This window comes from Tachysurus fulvidraco, chromosome 1, assembly GCF_022655615.1.
Source record: "Tachysurus fulvidraco isolate hzauxx_2018 chromosome 1, HZAU_PFXX_2.0, whole genome shotgun sequence".
NCBI classification, from domain to species: Eukaryota; Metazoa; Chordata; class Actinopteri; order Siluriformes; family Bagridae; genus Tachysurus; species Tachysurus fulvidraco.
In genome coordinates, this window is record NC_062518.1 from 45,964,314 (window position 1) to 45,987,428 (window position 23,115).

Consider the following 23,115-nt stretch of genomic DNA (forward strand, 5'->3'; position numbering starts at 1 on the left):
ATCTTTGCAGAATTGTTGTAATTCAGCCACATTGGAGAGTTTTTGAGCATAAACCACCTTTTTATTGTCATGCCACAGCTTCTCAATAGGATTCAGTTCAGTACTTTAACTGTTCGCTTCAGCTTGAGGTCACAAACAGATAGCCACACATTGTCTTTCAGGATTTTATGGTAGACAGCAGAATTCATGGTTTTATTTATCACAGCAAGTCTTCCAGGCTCTGACCAAACAGCCCCAGACCATCACATATACATATTTTACAGACATATTTTACTGTTGGTATGATGTACTTTTTCTGAAATGCAGTGTTACTTTTACACCAGATGTATTGGGACACAGGCCTTTCGAAATATTCAACTTTTGTCTCATCAGACCACAGAGTATTTTCCCAAAAGGGGATCATCAAGATGTTTTCTGGCAAATCTGAGATGAGCTTTTATGTTCTTTTTGCTCAGCAGCGATTTTCATCTTTGACCTCTGCCATGCATGTAATTTTTTTGCCTAGTCTCTTTCTTATGGTGGAGTCATGAACACTGACCTTAACTTAGGCAAGAGAGGCTTGCAATTTTTTGGATGTTGTTGTGGGGTCTTTTGTGACATCTTGGAAGAGTCATTGCTGCACTTTTGGGGTAATTGGGGTAATCATCCTTCCACTCCTGGGAAGGTTCACTACTGTGCTGTGTAGCTTTTGAGGATCTTTTGGTCTACATCACTTTGTCTGTCAGGTCTTATTTAAGTGGTTTCTTGATTGCAAACACGTGTGGCAGTAATCAGGCCTAAAGAAACTCAGGTGTGATTAAAAAAAAAAAAAAATCAGGAAGGGGGCCAACACTTTTTCTCACCACTGTACACTCATCAGCCACAACATTGAAACTACCTGCCTAATGATGTCATAGCATAATGTTCATATGTGTAACATATGTTTTGTTTTGTCTTGCATTTAGTTTTCTATGTCTTTTATTTTGATATCTGTTTCTTGTGTCTTGCTTCACTTGACCCCATGTCCTACCCATGTGTTCATTGTTTGTTTTTCATCTTGTCTTGGCTCATCTTATCATTCTTTGTTTATAATAAAATCTTCACCTGCATTTGTATCTTCTACCTTTTTGTTCTACGCTCGTGACAGAACAGCCGACCTAACTATGGATCCAGTGGTGAGGATTTTACGCTTATGTCAGGGGAATCGGCACATTACTGATTTTGTGGAGGAATTTTTTGGACTCTGTTCATGCCACGCCCAAGCCTGCTCACATCATGCCTGCTCCGCCCAAGCCTGCTCACATCATGCCTGCCACGCCCAAGCCTGCTCACATCATGCCTGCCACGCCCAAGCCTGCTCACATCATGCCTGCCACGCCCAAGCCTGCTTACTTCATGCCTGCCATACCAGAGCCCTCTGCCAAGATGTTCACTATACCAGAGTCCAGCCTGTAAGGGTGTTATAGCAGAGTTTTCATCCACCATGGACGCCATATCAGTGGCTAGAGTGATGAGTGCTATATATGAAGATGTCAGAGTTTCTCATAGGCGAAAGAGACTGTTGTCCAGTTTAGAGGATGCCCCACTTGTGTCAGTATGTGCTGCCGGTATCCCTGAAGTTGTCTCGATCCAAGGGGTTTTTGAGGTGGACTTACTGTCTACTACCTTTGGTGTGATTGGAGGTCCTAGGAGGTTGTTCCCGAGTTTCACGCCTGCCATTATGCGACCACGGAGGTCGACCCAGAGTTTCATGCCTGCCATACAGTACTATGACCAGGGAGGACGTTCATGATCTTTTTTAGCTAGTTTAATCTCCCCTCATGGTCACTATCTAACATTAGCTAAATGCTTACCTTTTGTAAACGAGTATTTATTTTGAATAATGTAAACTTAATTTCTTTTGGAAGAAAGTTTGGACAGTGGCGTGGCTAGGGGCAGGGCTAGGTGGGAAACATATCGCCAAACAGAGTTGGACATAACACCAGCATTACTGTTAGATATTGACACAGCAGAAGAAAATACTCACAACTGTAACGTTTGCAGAAGCGACTGAACAACTTGCCATTATGGGACAAAGCTAGCTGTTGGATAGATGTTTAATTCTTTGGTCAGACATTTTTCATACTAATATGTGGTAATTTTAGGTATGCTGTCACCGCTAGTCTTGCATGAGTCCCTGTCTGCACTTTGCACATAATTTACATTGTCCATCACCTGATTACAGTCATGTCTAACAATTTTTCTCTCTCTCTGTCGAGCTACATATGCCATTCCCGAGCTCCCAGTGTTCCAAGTTCCTAGCCTGATCGTCCCTTCTTAACAAGCTACTTTGTCAGTCCTGATGTTCTACCCCTGGTTGGAGTCTCGTCACCCAATGGTCACAATGCCAGGGATTGATCTGCATGCTCAGCCAGTGTCTCATGGGATTGATGTGGATGGAGCCGTCTGGAGACTGCCATGCCTTTTATGAACCAATGTTGTGTCAGTATGGTCTGGTCTTTATCAGCAATCAGGTCTGAGTTCTAGGTATTGTCCTAGTTGAGGGACTGAGTAGTCTGTGGAAAGAAGCTCCATCTTGTTTTTTGAGTTTGCCTTCAAGAAGCAGAACCACAATCTGATTATAACAGAGAGAAGAGTTTGTTGCACACATAGGGGTGGTCCAGCTTAGCTGATCACACCACCCTCTGGAGAATCCCGTCTGTCCTGTTTGGTGCTGTTCTCAAACCAGGCCGTGATGCTTCCTGTCAGATTTCTGTCTATGATGGTGTGAAATGTCCTCACCACCTTATACATTTAAGGGCCTTTAAACTCCTCTCTTTGGTGATATTAATGCTGCTGGGCCTTCATCATCAGTGTCAACAAGGTGCAGGAAATCCAGTTTAATCAACTTGGAGAATTCTGCAATTTGTTCTCCTTCTGTCACTGTGTGCACCGCTGCTGCCCTCTGGTGGCTAGTGGTGATAGTAGCATGATCTCACAGTAACAAACTGGATTTAATATTAATACAGTATAATATGCAAGAAACAATTTTCTTGTTACATATGGTTTATGTCTCTTAGAAGTGTGTGATGTACTTCACTACAGACAACTAGCAACAATTCACCCCAATTCTGTAGACTGTGTTAGTGATTTATTTCTTACTCTTTCACTTATGATGTTCTATCAGTTTTACAGTGAAACCATGTACTTCACTTCATAAGTAACTTGTTATTGGCTGTAACGCTGACTTCCTGATTTATTTACAGTGTTGTGTTAGTGCTGTACATCAGTGTACCTGTGTGTAGACATGCAGAAAGAGTAATAACACTTCAGTTTGATTCCTTATTTACTCCTGACCTTCACTGCACTGAGATCCTCTACTGACACTGAATAATACTGCAGGATCCAGTTATCTAACTTTAAGATAAAACTTTATTAATCACATGTCAGAAATTCTAATGTTACAGCAGGAGACAAACATTTAGACAATGAAAAGACAACAGTTTAACAGCAGTGAATTGATCATGATGGATTTATTTAATTGATCAACATTTCATCCATAAATCTCCTCACACAACAATTAAAGTTCACACAACTGAAACATAACTGCATCTAACTGAGATTGTAAGTCTACAACTAAATATTCAACTAGAGAAAATCTCAAGAAATAGAAAACACAGCAGTACAAATACAGAAGTGGTAGAATTTATATTGAGAAAACACAACACAATTAAACAAACCTATTAGTCTTTACATCCCCCAATGATGCTAGTTTCCAGCTTTTTTTTTCTCAAAAACTTTGTGTTTTATTAAAGTAATATTTCTCAGTTTTTACTATTGTTTTAACAGACTGTAAGCTTTATTGGAGATTACACCCACATTGACCTTCATTCATGAGGAGGTTTGCAGACATTAACTAAATAAATCCATTCAGAACAGTGACGGTGTCTAGAAGACGCTAAGCAAATAACAGCAGGACATTAAAATGACAAATCAGTATTATTTTAAAATCCACACAAAACCATAAAGAAAAAGAAATTCTGAAATGATCTTTTTCAGTAAATGTTTATTCTTTTTATAGATTACTTTTTATAACTTTTCTCACTCTATAACTGCATTCTTAATCCTGTCTTCATCAGTGTGACCTGTTAAAGAAATTTAAAATGTAATTTATTTCATTAATTAAAGAACATTATGTGAAATATAGAGACATACTGAAAGAGTTCTTACCTCGAGCTCTGTAACATATGAGCAGCAGAATGATGGTCACCAGCAGATACGGAGAGGCCGTCACCACACTACAGATCAGCATGAGCACTGAGAATGGAGCTTCTACAGGTGATGGACATGAAGCAGAATAAAATAATAATTATAATGATTTTTGATTCATGCTGAACTGTTTAGATGTTTTACTTAAACTGCAAATAAGTTCAACTCATTAAATCATAGTTGTATTTAAATAATTTCTCACGTATGACTGAGACCCAGCTTTTCAGTGACTCTCCTCTCTCTGGGTGTTTACAGTGGTAGAAACCTTCATCTGACTTTGAGACAGTTTGGATGATCATCTCTCCTGTAGTCTGGTTCTGGAGAACTGATCCATCTTTATAGAAATCAGCTCGGAGGTTTGAATGATTTGGGTTGTGATATAAACAGCGTAGAGTCAGAGGATGTCCCTCAGTCACAGGATGGACAGGACTCTCCAGGATCACATCACCATCTAGAACACAGAAAATCACTAACAAGAAAATCCACACACTATGATGTGTCTGTAGATAATAAATAAAAGTTCTCTAATTTATCTGTATGTAACATAAAATACTCTAAACCTGTGGAGTCTGGAGGTTTTTCATCTAAATTAAAAAAAAAATAAACTGTCTTCATGAAAAGTTTCTCCCAAATGAAATCTCAGCGTTCTAAATATTCTGTAATGAATCATTTCCCTTTTCCTTTAACATTAAACACACTACATGAAGACTCACCATGCACTGTGATGTTGACAGGATTACTGTTTTCTCCAGATTCAGACACACACCAGTAAACTCCAGTGTAGGATGTGGAGAGGAAGCTGATGTTACATGTAGATCCTGTAATTGATCCCCAGTGTGAACAATCTAACACTCTCTCACTGTGTGTGTATCGTCTCACTGTCCATCCAGTAGACTTACTCTGGTCCTCACAGCTCAGTGAGAGAGAGTCATTAGTAAAGTGTTGAGTTCTGCTGGGATTGATGATCAGAGAGACTGGAGGAGATTCACCTTAAACACAGAAAAGAGCCATTTAAAGTGTCAATGAACAACATAATGAGGCAGAAAACAAGGAAATGACTGTAATGTGATGTAAATTGCAGTATTTATTTTCCAGCAAAAAGCTGTTTCATTCTGTTACAGAATTCTACTGTAAATGATTAGACAATTAGAGCAGTCAAATGAGCCAATGTACAGGATTATGATTATGATTTTATACCATAAATATATTTACCTCCAATTTGTATCTGTATCTGTTTAGAAGACATTTTCTGAAGAAATTATCTCTGAAAATTTTATGTATACTTGGTCACATACAGAATGTTTACCTGCTCTGACTTTTAATAAAATCCTCCTTCACAGAAATCCTCAACAATGTCCTGAGTCCTATATATGTGTATCATACACATACTTTATTTATACACATAATTGCATAAATACTGCATTAATCTGAGGTTACATTCACACTTTTAAAGTCTACACTTCAACACAACAGATAATTTTCCTCACCAGTGATCCATAGTGGCTGTAGATTGCTGTACTGTGTGTAAAAGGCTGGTTCTCCTCTCTCTCCTCTGCACATATAAACTCCTGTGTGTATAAGAGCAGCAGGACTGAGAGTTTATTTGCCTCCAGATCCTCTGCTGCTGTCTGAGATGAGCTCCACATACACAATATAGCCACGATTATTCTTTATTTCAGTTAATCCGTCTCTGTAGGGAACAACTGTGTACCAGCTGAATGTCCAGTCTGTAGAGGAGTCTGTAACCTCACAGCTTAGAGTCACTGAGTCTCCTTCAGTCAGCCAGCTGTGTGGAGATACACTCAGTACTGCCTGTGGTCTCTCTGTTACACAGGAAATACAAGATAAATTGTATCTAGTTTTACTTAATACAATGTAAGACATTTTCATGCACATTTTCACCTGACACACTCATCTGATACAGTCAGTGTAATAACATCACTGGAGTGTGAGGAGCGTGAGCCTCCTCTCTCTGTTCCTCTACAGGTGTATGTACCTGTGTGGGTCACTTCAACACCACTGATACTGTACACCTGTTCACTACTGACAGGTCTGTGTGAAGTATCTTTATACCAGCTGTACTGCCAGCTAGAGACACTTTCACCCTGTATGTCACATCTCAGAGTGACGGTGTCTCCACTGAACACCTGATTATCAGGATTTATGTATACGACTGGTTTAGGTCTCACTGTAGAAAAATAATAGAGCGTTTATATGATCATGACAAACGTGTCGTCGTGGTGTAAAATTATGTTATTCGTAACAAACCTCTGATAAAATTAGTTAATAAATCATGACATACCTCTCACTGTAATCCTGACAGGATCACTGAATTGTGTCATGTAATAGTTGTAGTTGTTTATCCTGTGTGCCCAACACGTGTACTCTGTTTCTCCTGCATTATCGACTGTCACATTAAGTGTGTTCACTTGTTCACTGTTCAGATTCTGTAACAACTGATAATTTTTGTACCAGTAAAACTCCCATCCAGTCTCCTGCTGCAGCTCACAGCTCAGAGTGACGGTGTCTCCAGTGTAGACGGAGCTCTGAGGATTCACTCTCACAGTCGGTTTGGGTTTTACTGTTGAAACCAAATGATAAATTATTTGTACAAAAAAAAAATATTTGTTTATCTGTTTTGTGGGTTGGGGTTGGAGGAGGGAGTTAGATCGCGGCAGCAGCGAAGCGCTAGAACGGCTCTATGAATGGGAATTTAAATGGTCGGGTAATATGGATGTTATAACCGGATTGGTGCGTGTCGTGGACAGCTGATTAACAGCTGATGCACGCTTGACTGTATATTTTAATGAATAAATATAAAAAACACAGAACCACAAAATATAAACTTTTCTGTCCTGAAGATGTTTACATGTCAGAAAACATAGTTATAGTGTGTGTGTGTGTGTGTGTGTGTGTGTGTGTGTGTGTGTGTGTGTGTGTGTGTGTGTGTGTGTGTGTGTGTGTGTGTGTGTGTGTGTGTGTGTGTGTGTGTGTGTGTGTGTGTGTGTGTGTGTGTGTGTGTGTGTGTTAAACAAAATGTTTTTGGATCTCACCAGTCAGAAATGACAAATACATTTAAACATATGTATTTCGAGATTATTCTGAAAATTCTGTAATAACAAGAAATTACAAAATAATTAAGCAATAATGTTTACGCCTTCTAACAAACCTGTGATGAAAAGAGGAAAAAATCATGACATACCTCTCACTGTAATCTTGACAGGATCACTGAGCTCTGTGTAGTAGTTGTAGTAGTTGTTGTAGTAGTAGTCATAGTTTCTCCTGTATGCTCCACACTTGTACTCTGTTTCTCCTGCATTATCGACTGTCACTTTAACTGTGTTCACTTCACTGTTCAGATTCTGTAACCCCTGATTATTTTTGTACCAGTAAAACTTCCATCCAGTCCCCTGCTGCAGCTCACAGCTCAGAGTGACGGTGTCTCCAGTGTAGACGGAGCTCTGAGGATTCACTCTCACAGTCGGTTTGGGTCTTACTGTTGGTGTGAAATGATGAAGGTGTCAGAGCTGCTTTACACTTTACAACATAAGCAGTAGATTCACTGTGTCTAACAGATGCTTTGTGTCTAAAACTAACATTTATATTTAACATTTAATACAAGATGCTTCAGTTGTATGTTTCGTACACGGCTGATATTCAGTGTATTTTAGATATAATTATAATTAATTCAGTTTGTAATCAGATAGCAGTGGTCAAAATGTCTGGGATGTTCCTGTGTATCACATCATCATTAAATCAGTGTTCACACATTTTATAGAGTCGACAGCAGACAAAGTTATTACATATTTAAATGTTTTAAAATACATTAATGACATGAAATACATCCAACAGAACAAAAGTAAATCATGGATTATTACCCCAGAGGTGTTAATGTGAACAGTCAAGTGAAGAGAAGATAATGAGGCTTGTGTTTAAATATTGTGAGGGATTTCTGTGATGAGACAGAGACTGATGTGGATGATGATAATAAAAATCTCTCAAAATGACAGAATTCACAGATAAAACCTTCTAATTCTAATGTCTCAGATGATATTAAATAAATCAGATAATAGCAAATCTTTTCAGCTTTAGGACTCCCTATAAAACATTCTGTTGTTAATAAACCTTACATAAAGTCATTCCCAAGTCTACACTACTAATATCATTTTTAGAGTGAGTATGAGTTCATGTTTTTGTTACTTGTTGATACTGATATGTGTAACCTGCTTAATATTAAGTAATCAGGGGCATCATGAAGCATTTTATTTAGCACTAGTTATATCAGCTGTTCTCTTCTGTTTTCTTACATATACTTGCCTGAAAATGACATGGATTGTTCCAAATGATGCACTTTGCAAGTAAAATTAATTATATCTATTTTTATTGAATTATGTGTTCATAAAAAAATATTTTATTACACCTGTGTTCCTCTGGCCACATTTAGTAGGGCAATTGGTCACACTCTTGCCATTTCCAGTGCAATGAACACACACACACACACACACACACACACACACACACACACACACACACACACACACACACACACACACACACACACACACACACACACACACACACACACAATGTCCACAAACACACACTTACACACCAAACACACACACAAGCATTGGACATTGCATTTCATTTGGCCTCCATAAAAAAAGCTACACATTAGTAAATATTTCACACTTGTGATATGCCTTTGTCCAGCAGAGGGCAAAACCTGATCTACAAATAAGCTTCACACACACACACACACACACACACACACACACACACACACACACACACACACACACACACACACACACACACACACACACACACACACACACACACACACACACACACAGTGTTTAGTCTGTAATATTTCATCAATTTATGTGCCTCTGATCATAAATATAGTGAAAATAATTCATAATTTCTGCTTTATTATTTTACTTTATTTATTGTATATAAATTAGGTTTATTATACCAGATATTACAAAATGTGTGCAAAATATATGTTAATATTTTGGAAACATTTTACGGCTCATTTTTTATAAGCAGTGAAATCAGACCAGGTCAGTTTGACTCTGTGCTCCTAAATTGCACAGAAAAGCAGGGAAGATTACAGGAGGGTTAAACTTGTGCTGTTTTATATTTAATATGTTAAGACATTTAAGCAGCATAAAACTTTTTGAGTGTAAAATTATTTATTCAAATCTGATGTTGTACCATCCTTTGGTTAGATCTAAAAAACTACATTAATAAACAGGGAACAAATTAACAAATTATACACAACCTTCTTAGCACTAAAACTATTTAAATAAGGAGACAATATAAAGATAAACTATATATATATAACTCACCTTCAGCCTGGACCACTGGTATGAGTGAAATCAGCACTAAAAAGGGAACAGAAACAGAACATGACGTAAATATGGAGAATTTTCAGTCTATTAATGAACACAGCACATTTTAGACTCACAGAACACACAAGTTTAAATCTTACTCAGGAAACTTAACTTGTTGAGGTGATAATTCAAAGGCATACATCTTCAGTAACCAGGGAGGGTGCATGAAAACACACACACACAATCAACAACACACACAAACAATCAACAACACACACACAGGGTACAAAAGGGAGAGCTGAAACACTAGAATCACTGTGTAGACGTTGCACTGTAAGGACGATGCCTTTTGCTGCAGCAAAATAATATTCTGTCTTTACTTCTTTGGTTTTACCACCATTTCTGAGTCTGAGTGTGTTTCATACATCTAGATCAAAACTGCGATCACACTAGCCATAATGTAATTTATCCTTTAGCTAAGCATTTTGGAAAGGATTTGTACTCAGAACAAAAGTCTAGAGTGCCGAGTCTCCGAATTTGGTTAAGCAGATCTTTAAAAAATATATATACTTCAAAATAATTATACTTCAGTAAAGTTCATTAAATCTATCCTGTTGTTAGTGTGGTCTTTATGAACTGTGTATGGACTGACAAAGGTGGTACATGAGAAAGCAATTTGACAACAATGCAGTAAATAATTTAGGTTCATCAAAAAGCGTTTTTTGGACACTGTTTGGACACGGAACACGTCACTGATGAAGGAACAGATAGTCTTCCCACTGGACTCTACAAGAACTCCTGGACTGTCACTAGAGGTGATTACAACAAACAGTGAAGAAAGAAGTAAAGCATAGCATGTTTATTTTACTATCCCTCTCAATAGTCTTTCTTTTGACTCAATTTGCCTTTTTTTTTTAACACAAAAACATATCTGTTGAGAGTTCTTTATAACTGCTCACTTTTCGTGCCTGCATCACAGAAAAGACAAACTTGTCAAGGTCGGGGAAATAATCACTCACTTTTCTTCACCTGCTTTTCCTTTTATTTTATCCAAAAAAGTATTAATTTCCTCAACAGTAAACCAGTCATAATTATTTTTACATCCTAGCTGGATCATTTTAACAAGGCATGCAATTTTTCATGCAATAAGGATACATCTCACTTGTATTTTAGAATGATTTTCATGCAGGACATTTTCAGCAGTGTGGTTAGAGAGGACAGAGAAGTGTGTCCAGACTGCTAGAGGTTTTATTTAGATTAACTGAGAGCAGTGATAGTACAATTAATACAATTTAAACAGAAAGGGACTTTACTAATTCTTTACTTTCTAATTGGTCATTGATCAGGCTTTTTTTGTGTGAAAAGGTTTTATTAAAGGTCTTTACACTCTTGTTGGAGTAAGAGATTCTGGTCTAATTTCTCATTTAAAGGTGTTTCCACTCCCTCTTTGTCTCATCTTTTGGTTCAGTCAACCAGAAGTCAGGACCATGAAGCAGAAATTCCAAAAGAATTAAATGAATTCTAATGTAGATTTCTTACCTCTGTGCCACTGCAATTCTAACTAATGTCATAATGTGTTAAATTTTTTAAAACTCAGTTAATTACAGGCTCGTATCTTACACCTGCTCTGTGATGGTAATGGTTCAGTATGAGTTTGTCTTAGTGGCTCATAGAAATTGTACAGTTAAAGGTATGAAAAAGGATGTCTGGTTTGATGAACCATGATTTCTGTTTCATGATGTAGATCAGGGGAGTCAAACTCAAATTCACAGTGAAAAAAAAGTTGGCTGATAAGTGTGAAGATGGGGTATATACTATTTACTGTATGATGCAGGGGGAAGGCTCAGAATTTAGCACCAACATCTTGAAAACATGCAAATATTTTCAGTTTCACGCCTCCTCCCCTTCTTCACTGCTGAACTCACAACACTGAATTTACAGTAAAAAAAGAAAGAAGCTAAACCACAACTGTGCACTTGTCTGTGTTTTCAGGTCTCTAAAAAACTGTCTTTTCCCTGTGTGTCAGTGTACAAGGCTAATGAGAAGTGTTTATTTCTGTAGAATTCTTTGATAGATTTGACACAAATAAGTAAATGATACTAGACAATAGTTTGGTGATAGTGTGTATTAGAATAAACTTATTGCACTGAGATGCTTCACAGTACAGACCATAATAATAACAGGAATGTTACTGTAGGTTATAAGATATTATCTCTATTGATCAGTTTGGACACCTTTTAGTTTAAAAGAGTTCAGTGATGTTAGTTAAATTTACCCACATTATTACTTATTGCTTTTACACGTCCATCTTCACCCCCTACACCCTTTTTTCACACATCCGCTTCTTCACATCTAAATTTGCACCAACAAACTGTGACCTGCTCTCAGGCCTCTAACAGTGTCACTGCCCTGTTTGTGTACAGGACTAAAGAGTTTGCAGTTTGTTTCTGCACATTTATTGCTTTAATTATTTACAAAATAATAATAATAATAATAATAATAATAATAATAATAATAATAATAATAATAATAATAATAATAATAATAATAATAATAATAATAATAATAAATAATGATTTGTATTTATTTTTATTAAATGTGCTGTGCATTACTTTGGTACTAAAGTGCAATAGAGTGAACATGTTCTTCTGCACAGACCATAATAGTAACAAAAAAGGAAATGTAGGTTATAAGGAATTTACTTAAAATTGCTAGTTAATGCTAAAATGTTTTTTTTTCCTGTATTTTTGTATACAGGAAACACCACCAGAAGGCAATCATCAACTACAGATTCAGACAATACACACTAACTACCATTATATGATTTAAACCCTGTGTTTTAAACTTGCTCTACTTGTACTCTTACCTGTTGAACTATCATAGTTACTGAGAGTATTTACACATCAAACTAAACCCTTCTCATAACAGATATGGAGACACTGATCCACCTGAACAGTCATGATGAAGTACACACAATGTCCTAATCACACAATAAGCTCATCACTCAGGACATTCAGACTGCAGATGAACAACTTTATACCCCACCACTCACTCTAATGAAGACACAAAGAGAACATTTACTCACAGAGCATCACAGGGAGTGGACTGAGCTCCATCCTGTCCCTCTAATGACTGACTGACTGGCAGAGCAGTGGTGTGAGTTAAAGTTTTACCACTTCCTGTTTGCTAATAGGGAGAGTGTACGAGAGAGAGAGAGAGAGAGAGAGAGAGAGAGAGAGAGAGAGAGAGCGCCCACGACTGTCTATAACCTTTCTTGTATGTCTGGATAGGACTTTGTTTGGATGTCTGGTGTATATGACAGGTGCAGGACTTATACATATGTACCATCAGTTCTGTTCGAAAGTTGTCAGTGTTGTTTGTGCTGTGTGGTTTTCTGTCATAACATATTGTTTATATTGCAGTTATTGTTTACTGTCCAAATTTTTGACAAATTGATTGTTGCTTTTATCAAATCTTCTTAAAATGTTTCGAAGCTGAAAAGATGAAAAACAAACAAATAAAAACAACGGTTACCCAGATAATAATGTCCTCCTATGCAAATATAATCATAACCATCATAACCATTGTCTAAATGGTGCTGCTGTATCTAGCTGACAAAAAAAATTGTGTTCACACATACGCAACTCAGATCAGCCAGCAGTTCACTACACAGACCTACACAATACTACATACAGTTCATGTGTACAAACAGTACAGTACAGTAACTGACATGGGACAGTGCAGCACTGAGCAGTACACAGGTCTGTAATGAATAAAGTGTAAAAGTAGTAAAATGCTGTGGATGTAAACACAATACAAAGTTAACAGCAAAAAAAGATCATTTTGTTTTATTGTTGTAGAAACAGTCATATTATAAGAATGTTATCTGTACAGACATTGATGTAATGCATGTAACACTTGTGTGTGCCCAAAATTGACTCACACAGCAGTGGATAATAAATAACAAATAAAGCCCAATCCCTCCCTTTCTCACTGCTGCATGATTAAGGAGCTCTGAAGCATGTTGTTTGAACATCTCCTCCATTGTGGCTTTGCCCCATTTCATTACTGCACCTGCAAGAGTGGAAGCTAATAGATGTGCAAAGACATCCTGTAAGTCCACATATTAGTGTGAAAAATATCAACGTTTGAATTCCCACCTGTTATCCGCCTGACAAGTACTTAAAATTCCTGCCTAGCTTTGTCACCAAAAGAGAACAAAATTTAAACATCTAGTTAGGGTTATGAGCTAACCAGGAATTAGCCCTCTAGCCCATAGCCCTCTAGCCCGTAGCCAGACCCCCAAACCCCCTTATATCAAATGGGTGTAACCTTAGTTCTGTGTTGTCTCCTATAGTTTCATGTAGCACAATGATCCCTGAGGAATGTTGTTTTATTTTACTGTGTACTGTACCGGCTGTACTGTATGTAGTTCAAGTGACAATAAAAGCTACTTGACTAAACACGAGTGACCTGGAGTCCCAGTTGATGTTGTCCACTCATAAAGAGTCTAAAGTGTTTACTTATGGTTTACAGGGCTCTTAAGTTTGAAGACAGGCAAGAGTGACATATTTTAACTATGGCCTTTAAATAAGGCCTGGCCAAGACTACTTGTCCTGAGCAGGTGTTGTCAGTGAACCTGGCACCATCTCAGGGCCCCTAGTTTGTGTAGCGATTTTGGCTCGTGAAGCAAGGTAAATATTTATAAGTGACTATAACGTGTTATAGTGACTTCCAAATATTAATATCAACCTAAGTTGAAATTAACGGTACTGGAATTAACGTTATGCTTATTTGGTCTGTTCGTCCGGCGAACAGGCCGTGTAACCTTTATTAATTCTATGAAGGCGGTATCTTCCCGGCCAAGAAAGATTCGCTTTCCTTTTACTGTATACCGTAATTTAAATTAAATTAACTTAATAGAGCATGTAGTTCAGACCAGATATTGCAGGTACCTTAATTTGTGAGCGATACTCAGAGACAAATCACCTGTGTCTCAAAATTATGACGTTTAATGAATGAGACAAACACAACATAAAACTAACTACACACACAAACAAAAGAAATAGGGAAAACGAAGATTAAACTAAAATAAAACAAAAGAAATTAAAATTGGGGAAAGGGAGGAAGAGACTGGAAAGAAAGAAACTAGAGAAAGGAAGGAAAGGAATGGCAAGCTTAGACTCAAAAATTAATCACACCCTAACTGGGAAATCGTCACAGAAACTTAAATTCACCTTAAGATTCAATGAAAGATTCCTACTTAAAATTACGCATCTAAATTGGTTGGTAAAGGAGACGGTTACTTGCATTGGCTTACTGCACAAGAGTCCGGATGCAACAGAGAAATCTCTGAAAAGTCAGTTAGGGTGGGGTCAGACGTTCTTCCAAGTTCTCCTGAAGATCAGAGCAGTTGTTGTTCTTGGAAGTGAAGCTTGCTGGAACTTCGTTGAAGGAAGATGGAGTCGTCTTGAAGCTGTTCCGAAAGTCTGACCACGGATTAGTGGTGTTTCTGACAATTTAAAGGTCGCGAACTCCACCCATCTTTGGGAAGATGACCAATACTTCGGTCAGGATTTTGAAGACTCCCTTTGTTTCAGGTGTCTGTGGGCGTGGTTTAGCTATCAAACTTTTAGATGACTTTAAAGTTTGATCCAGGGTGTATTAAGATGGTATGGCGCCTTTCATGCTCAAATAAAATACACCAGTGCTTGAAAAATGAGTAACCGATAATTTTGTGGTCATTTGGATACTAAACATGAAGGGTAATGACGGTATGAAGGCAGCGGTACATTACATACATAGATCATTAATCAAGGCAAAGATAAAGGCAAAGAAAAAAAATGAAACATGAACAAGATGCACTTTCATTAGGGAAGTAAAAAGAAAACAATAGCTTCGTATACATTCTGACATCAGACCTTAAAGGGGCATACGGCATTAGAACAGGTATACATTAACATGCCATGATCAGTAAGATATGATGATAGAGTATAACGGATTTTAAAATACAATGTTGTTTTCTGACACATGAATAAAATACACCCTTGTCAGGATATTAAGGAGCAAATAATTTTAAGTCAGGCAAGCCTTAAAAGAAGAAACACATTACAAAAAGGGTTATAAGAATGAGAACCTTAGAGTACCTTATCTTGGGTTTTATTAGTAAACGGAATGTCTCATTGTGTTGTGTGTGTGTGTGTGTGTGTGTGTGTGTGTGTGTGTGTGTGTGTGTGTGTGTGTGTGTGAGAGTTCTGTTTGCAGGCCCCAATGAGCCGCATGGGGTTATCTGGTCTTTGTGGAGACTCCAGACATTCGGGAGCCAGGTGTGGGTGTAAAACTGTGTTGCTCATCAGTTAATTGAGGAGTAGATGTTGAAATTTAGGGTGCCTGGGACATGAAATCTAAAATGACTGGTACAAAACGCTACATTTGAGAACCACTGGCCTAGACTACTTGTCCAGAGCAGGTGTTGTCAGTGAACATGCTTTAAAACTGTTGACTGAGTTACGGACGCTCATGAAAAACTCATGCTCATTATCTGGGAAACGTCTCTAACAGCAGTCAAAATGTCATTGTTTGTGTCAAACAAGTTGTGAATATGTTGTAACATTAAAACAGGGGATCATGACTTAAGCCACCTTCACACTGCACACGACAAACGGACACGACTGTCGGATTTGGTCCCCTAGTGACAGTCGCACGGAATGTGCAATATGATCGTGTAGACGTCAACATGGGAGAGAAGCTAATTCTTACTGTCTCGGCAAACCCATTACTATATGATCGTGACACCCGGAAATAACCATGAAAATCTTCTCCATTAAGGCGCAACTCTTGCACTAAATGGTGATACTCACCGAGACTTTTTCTCTGAGTCAGGTAGTGTTTTATCCACACTGATTTGCAATGTTTTCTTTTGCGTCTAAAGTAAAGGAGGGCAAAAGCAAGAGCCTGTATTCTCCCTCCATTTATCATGGTGAATGAATGAATTCATTAATGAAGGAGTAAATACAAATAATCAATGCAACAATAAATCCAGAAAGACCGCAAATAATTTTTGAGGAAACATGGACACAACATTAAAAATAATACATTATAAATATTCATAATTTATTACTTTTTTATCAATAACAATGTATGTGATGCCGTGCCATCCACGGCACAACACGGAAAATGACCACTAGGGGATGAGGCTGCATCAACTTCGTTGTAGCTTTTAAACATTAAATCCTCTAAATACACGGTTAAATTTATTTTTGTTTCAAAGCTTAGACTCTCAAGATTTTATTAAGCCCACACACAAAGCATAATATGATTTATAGCCGTCATACTAATTGAATCAAAATTGGTAGTGAACTGAACTAGGCGGCACTAGACCAGTTGTTCCCCTACTTTTAGACACTTCCCTTTCTTTACTGGGGTAATATTTTCCAAACTAAATGCTTGTAAAAAATACCCAAGAGTCCAAGAAACTGGAATCTGTAAGCCTTTTAATCCAAAACGCTTTGGTCACCTCGCAAATATTACGTTTCTGACCAAAAACTGGAAACAGCAGTTCACTTCCATCCATTGTTTCAGCTCTCACTTCTCCCATGAGGCTTATAAAACTACACTGTTGCATCACATTTGTAGTCTAGGGCCTAACGAATCAAACAAGCCCTCACTTGAGCCAATCGGCGCCTGTTGTGCAGAGATAGATGGCTGAGAAGCCAATGATGTCTCTCCATGCAAGGTGGGACACCCTCCATTTGACTGACAATTGCTCCCTTCAGTAGCTATTTCATGATCCAGGACCTTTACAGCTCTTTAGCCAATAAGGAGACGATTCCAACGGTATGCAACATGACACGTCTCTGATGCCTCAGCTGCGCAGAAATGGCTGTGCAATGGATTTATTGCGCAATTCTCGAACTTTTCACACTCTCACGCCTCAGGGTGTCAGGTTACAGGCCTTTTTTCAGAGCAGGCTTCTAGGCAGAGAGGTTCTCTTTGTTTTAGGCCTTTTAAACTGAGCATGCAGTCTTTTAATTCAAAGTTATACAGTTTTATCCACACTGATTTGCAATGTTTTCTGTTGTGTCTAAAGTAAAGCATTTCTTAAACAGTCTCTGTTGTCATATACTCCAAAGTTGTCTGTAGTAATGGTCTGAAGGAACAATAAAGAAATATAATCACACACAATATTCTGAGAAGACGTGTTAACTTGTTAACATTATAACTTCTCTTTCCTATAATAAGAACAATAAAATGAGAGAAAATTTATTTATTTATTTATTTATTTATTTATTTATTTATTTATTTATTTATTTATTTATTTATTTATTTAATGGTTTTGTGATTATAGCTTAATATAGCTTAAAGGTGGATTTTTCCTTTTCCCCCGACAGAGTAATACAGTTTATATAATTTCACTATTTTAGGTCACATGGCACTATTCCTGTTGTGAGTGGGAAAGAAATATGTGTTTATAATCACAACACAGAAATGTGTTTGTGACTAAAATTATTCATTTTCACACTCAAAGTCATATGTAACAGTGTGTAAATAAGTGAAATGTTTAATGTCTCTGTTAAGTTTCTACATAAATGGGGACAGCGCCCTCTATCTGTTGAATGATGGCATATTGGAGTGAAATCTGGAGTTTCACACTACAGATTTAATGGGACATGACGTGGGTAAGTTGTGTTCTTTGAGTGGGTCAGAGATTTATCAGTAAAAGTGATTAAAACACATAAGATACTCTTCCAATATCAAGTATTTTTGTAACGAACATGTTCTGGTCATATGATCTAATATAATTAATGTGTGTGTGCAGACACAAACCCTACAAATGTTTATAATAATAATATATAGGTAATTGTCTCCTGTGGGCCCACCACCTGCAGGAGAAACCGTAAGGGGCTGGTGCAATGTGGATTGGGTGGCAGTCGAAGGCGGGAGCCTCGGCGACCCAATCTCCGGACACGGAATCTGACTCTAGGGACATGGAATGTCACATCGCTGGGGAGGAAGGAGCCTGAGCTGGTGCGGGAGGTTGAGAGATACCGACTAGAGATAGTTGGGCTCGCCTTCACGCACAGCTTGGGCTCTGAAACCCAACTCCTCGAGAGAGGCTGGACTCTCTACTACCCTGGAGTTGCCCGCGGTGAGAGGCAGCGGGCTGGTGTGGGCTTAGCCCCCAGCTCAGCAGCCATGTGTTGGAGTTCCCCCCGGTGAACGAGAGGGTCGTTTCCCTGCGCCTTCGGGTCGGGGAGAGGTCTCTCACTGTTATTTGTGCTTATGGGCCAAATGGCAGTGTAGAGTACCCGACTTTCTTGGCGTCTCTGGGAGGGGTGCTAGAAAGTGCCCCGACTGGGGACTCCGTCGTTCTACTGGGGGACTTCAACGCTCATGTGGGCAGCGACAGTGACACCTGGAGGGGCGTGATTGGGAGGAACGGCCCCCCCGAACTGAACCCGAGTGGTGTTCTGTTATTGGACTTCTGTGCTAGTCACAGTTTGTCCATAACAAACACCATGTTCAAGCATAAGGGTGTCCATCAGTACAGATGGCACCAGGACACCCTAGGTCGGAAGTCGATGATCGACTTTGTGGTTGTTTCATCTGACCTCCGGCCGTATTTCTTGGACACTCGGGTAAAGAGAGGGGCGGAGCTGTCAACTGATCACCACCTGGTGGTGAGTTGGGTCCGATGGCAGGGGAGGAAGTTGGAAGAACTTGGCAGACCCAAATGTACTGTGAGGGTCCGTTGGGAACGTTTGGCAGAGTCTCCTGTCAGAGAGATCTTCAACTCTCACCTCCGGCAGAGCTTCAACCAGATCCCGAGGGAGGTTGGAGACATTGAGTCCAAGTGGACCATGTTCTCCACCTCCATTGTTGATGCAGCCGCACGGAGCTGCCGTAAGGTCTCCGGTGCCTGTCGTGGCGGCAATCCCCGAACCCGGTGGTGGACCCCGGAAGTAAGGGATGCCGTCAAGCTGAAGAAGGAGTCCTATCGAACCTGGTTGGCTCGGGGGACTCCGGAGGCAGCTGATAGTTACCTGAGGGCCAAGCGAGCTTCAGCCCGGGTGGTTGCAGAGGCAAAAACTCGGGTCTGGGAGGAGTTCGGTGAGGCCATGGAGAAGGACTATCGGCTGGCCTCGAAGAAAATCTGGCAAACCGTCCGGCGTCTCAGGAGGGAGAAGCAGTGCCCTGCTCACACTGTTTACAGTGGGAGTGGGAATCTGCTGACTTCAACTAGTGACATCCTCAGACGGTGGAAGGAGTACTTCGAGGATCTCCTCAACCCCACCAACATGTCTTCCATTGAGGAAGCAGAGGCGGAGGGCTCGGTAGTGGACTCGTCGATCCCCCAAGCTGAGGTCACTGAGGTAGTTGAGAAGCTCCTCAGTGGCAAGGCACCGGGGGTGGATGAGATCCGCCCTGAGTACCTTAAGTCTCTGGATGTTGTGGGGCTGTCTTGGCTGACACGCCTCTGCAACATCGCGTGGCGGTTGGGGACAGTGCCTCTGGACTGGCAGACTGGGGTAATGGTCCCTCTGTTTAAGAAGGGGGACCGGAGGGTGTGTTCCAACTATAGGGGGATCACACTCCTCAACCTCCCCGGAAAAGTCTATGCCAGGGTACTGGAGAGGAGAATTCGGCCGATAGTCGAACCTTGGATTCAGGAGGAACAATGCGGGTTTCGTCCTGGTCGTGGAACACTGGACCATCTCTATACCCTCACCAGGTTGCTGGAGGGTTCATGGGAGTTTGCCCAACCAGTCCACATGTGTTTTGTGGATCTGGAAAAGGCATTTGACTGTGTCCCTCATGATGGCCTGTGGGGGGTGCTCTGGGAATTTGGGGTCCGGGGCCCTCTGTTAAGGGCTGTCCGGTCCCTATATGACCGGAGCAGGAGTTTGGTTCGCATTGCCGGGTGTAAGTCAGACTTGTTCCTGGTGCATGTCGGACTCCGGCAGGGCTGCCCTTTGTCACCGGTCCTGTTCATTATTTATATGGACAGGATTTCTAGGCGCAGTCGGGGGCCGGAGGGAGTCAGGTTTGGGGACCACAGGATTTCGTCTCTGCTTTTTGCAGATGATGTTGTCCTGTTGGCTTCTTCAAATCAGGACCTTCAGCATGCACTGGGACAGTTTGCAGCCGAGTGTGAAGCGGCGGGGATGAGAATCAGCACCTCCAAGTCCGAGGCCATGGTTCTCACCCGGAAAAGGGTGGCTTGCCCTCTTCAGGTTGGTGGAGAGTTCCTGCCCCAAGTGGAGGAGTTTAAGTATCTTGGGGTCCTGTTCCCGAGTGAGGGAAGGATGGAGCGGGAGATCGACAGGCGGATCGGTGTATCTTCCGCAGTGATGCGGTCGATATACCGATCTGTTGTGGTGAAGAAAGAGCTGAGCCGCAAGGCGAAGCTCTCTATTTACCAGTCGATCTACGTTCCTACCCTCACCTATGGCCATGAGCTTTGGGTCATGACCGAAAGGACAAGATCCCGGATACAGGCGACCGAAATGAGTTTCCTCCGCAGAGTGGCTGGGCGCACCCTTAGAGATAGGGTGAGGAGCTCAGTCACTCGGGAGGAGCTCAGAGTAGAGCCGCTGCTCCTCCACATTGAGAGGGGTCAGCTGAGGTGACTCGGGCATCTGTTTCGGATGCCTCCTGGACGCCTCCCTGGGGAGGTGTTCCGGGAATGTCCAAACAGGAGGAGTACCCGGGGTAGACCTAGGGAGGGACTATGTCTCTCGGCTGGCCTGGGAACGCCACGGTATTCCACCGGAAGAGCTGGAGGAAGTGTCTGGGGAGAGGGAAGTCTGGGCATCCCTGCTTAGACTGCTGCCCCCGCAACCCGGCCCCGGATAAACGGTAGAAAATGGATGGACGGATGGATGAGTTTGTCTAACTGGTGTTGTGTACCTAGCTGACAAAAAAATTGTCTTCGCGTTTGCACAACACAGATCAGCCAGCAGCTTACATCCATTTGATATAAGGGGGCTTGGGGGTGTTGCTAGAGGGCGAGAGGGCTGTGGGCTAGAGGGCTAATTCCCGGTTAGCTCATAACACTAACTAGATGTTTAAATTTGGTTCTCTTTCGGTGACAAAGCTAGGCAGGAATTTTAAGTGCGTGTCAGGCGGATAACAGGTGGGAATTCAAACGTTGATATTTTTCACACTAATATGTGGACTTACAGGATGTCTTTGCACATCTATTAGCTTCCACTCTTGCAGGTGCAGTAATGAAATGGGACAAAGCCACAATGGAGGAGATCTTCAAACAACATGATTCAGTGCTCCTTAATCACGCAGTAGTGAGAAAGGGAGGGATTGGGGTTTATTTGTTATTTATTATCCACTGCTGTGTGAATTAATATTCACTTTTGTTTTCAGCAATTTTGGGCACACACAGGTGTTACATGCATTACATCAATGTCTATAGAGATAACATTTTTATAATATGACTGTTGCTACAACAATAAAACAAAATTATCTTTTTTTGCTGTTAACTGTGTATTGTGTTTACATCCACAGCATTTTACTACTTTTACACTTTATTCATTACAGACCTGTGTACTGCTCAGTGCTGCACTGTCCCATGTCAGTTACTGTACTGTACTGTACTGTTTGTACGCATGCACTGTTTGTGGTATTGTGTAGGTCTGTGTAGTGAACTTAGTTCTGTGTTGTCTCCTATAGTTTCATGTAGCACAATGATCCCTGGGGAACGTTGTTTTATTTTACTGTGTACTGTACCGGCTATATGTGGTTCACGTGACAATAAAAGCTACTTGACTATACACCAGTTAACTGGAGTCCCAGTTGATGTTGTCCACTCATAAAGAGTCTAAAGTGTTTACTTATGGTTTACAGGGCTCTCAAGTTTTGAAGACAGGCAAGAGTGACATATTTTAAATATGGCCTTTAAATATGGCCTGGCCTAGACTACTTGTCCTGAGCAGGTGTTGTCAGTGAACCGGGGCCCCCTGGCACCATCTCAGGGCCCCCAGTTTGAGAACCACTGGCCTAGACTACTTGTCCAGAGCAGGTGTTGTCAGTGAACCGGGGTCCCCTGGCACCATCTCAGGGCCCCCAGTTTGAGAACCACTGGTCTAAACTACTTGTTCTGAGCAGGTGTTGTCAGTGAACAGGCTTTAAATCTGTTGGCTAAGTTACGGACGCTCATGAAAAACTCATGCTCATTATCTGGGAAACGTCTCTAACAGCAGTCAAAATGTCATTGTTTGTGTCAAACAAGTTGTGAATGTGCTGTAACATTAAAACAGGGGATCATGACTTAAGCCGCCTTCACACTGCACACGACAAACAGACACAACTGTCGGATTTGGTCCCCTAGTGACAGTCGCACGGAATGTGCAATATGATCGTGTAGACGTCAACATGGGAGAGAAGCTAATTCTTGCTGTCTCGGAAAACCCGTTACTATATGATCGTGACACCCGAAATTAACCATGAAAATCTTCTCCATTAAGGCGCAACTCTTTCTCTAAACGGTGATACTCACCGAGACTTTTTCTCCGAGTCAAGTAGTGTTTTATTC

At 40.5% G+C, this 23,115-nt stretch overlaps 3 protein-coding genes across 3 annotated transcripts in view; 1 reads left to right on the top strand and 2 right to left on the bottom strand.

The window, feature by feature from the left end:
* Nucleotides 1-7,568, bottom strand: part of LOC113643290 (low affinity immunoglobulin gamma Fc region receptor III-like) — a 546,637-nt gene extending 539,069 nt beyond the window's left edge. The window contains exons 1-2 of the mRNA XM_047799895.1: nt 7,430-7,568; nt 5,715-6,050 (exon numbers count right to left, since the gene is read on the bottom strand). Of these exons, the coding sequence (XP_047655851.1) occupies nt 5,715-5,787 (73 nt within the window). The 5' untranslated portion in view covers nt 5,788-6,050; nt 7,430-7,568. The remainder of the gene's footprint in view (nt 1-5,714; nt 6,051-7,429) is intronic.
* LOC125138502 (leukocyte immunoglobulin-like receptor subfamily B member 2) overlaps nt 1-8,425 on the bottom strand; it is a 55,208-nt gene extending 46,783 nt beyond the window's left edge. The window contains exon 1 of the mRNA XM_047799901.1: nt 8,353-8,425. The gene's annotated coding sequence lies outside the window, so the exon portion shown is untranslated. The remainder of the gene's footprint in view (nt 1-8,352) is intronic.
* LOC113633966 (obscurin-like) overlaps nt 1-23,115 on the top strand; it is a 580,831-nt gene that overhangs the window by 451,953 nt on the left and 105,763 nt on the right. The gene's annotated exons all lie outside the window — the stretch shown is intronic.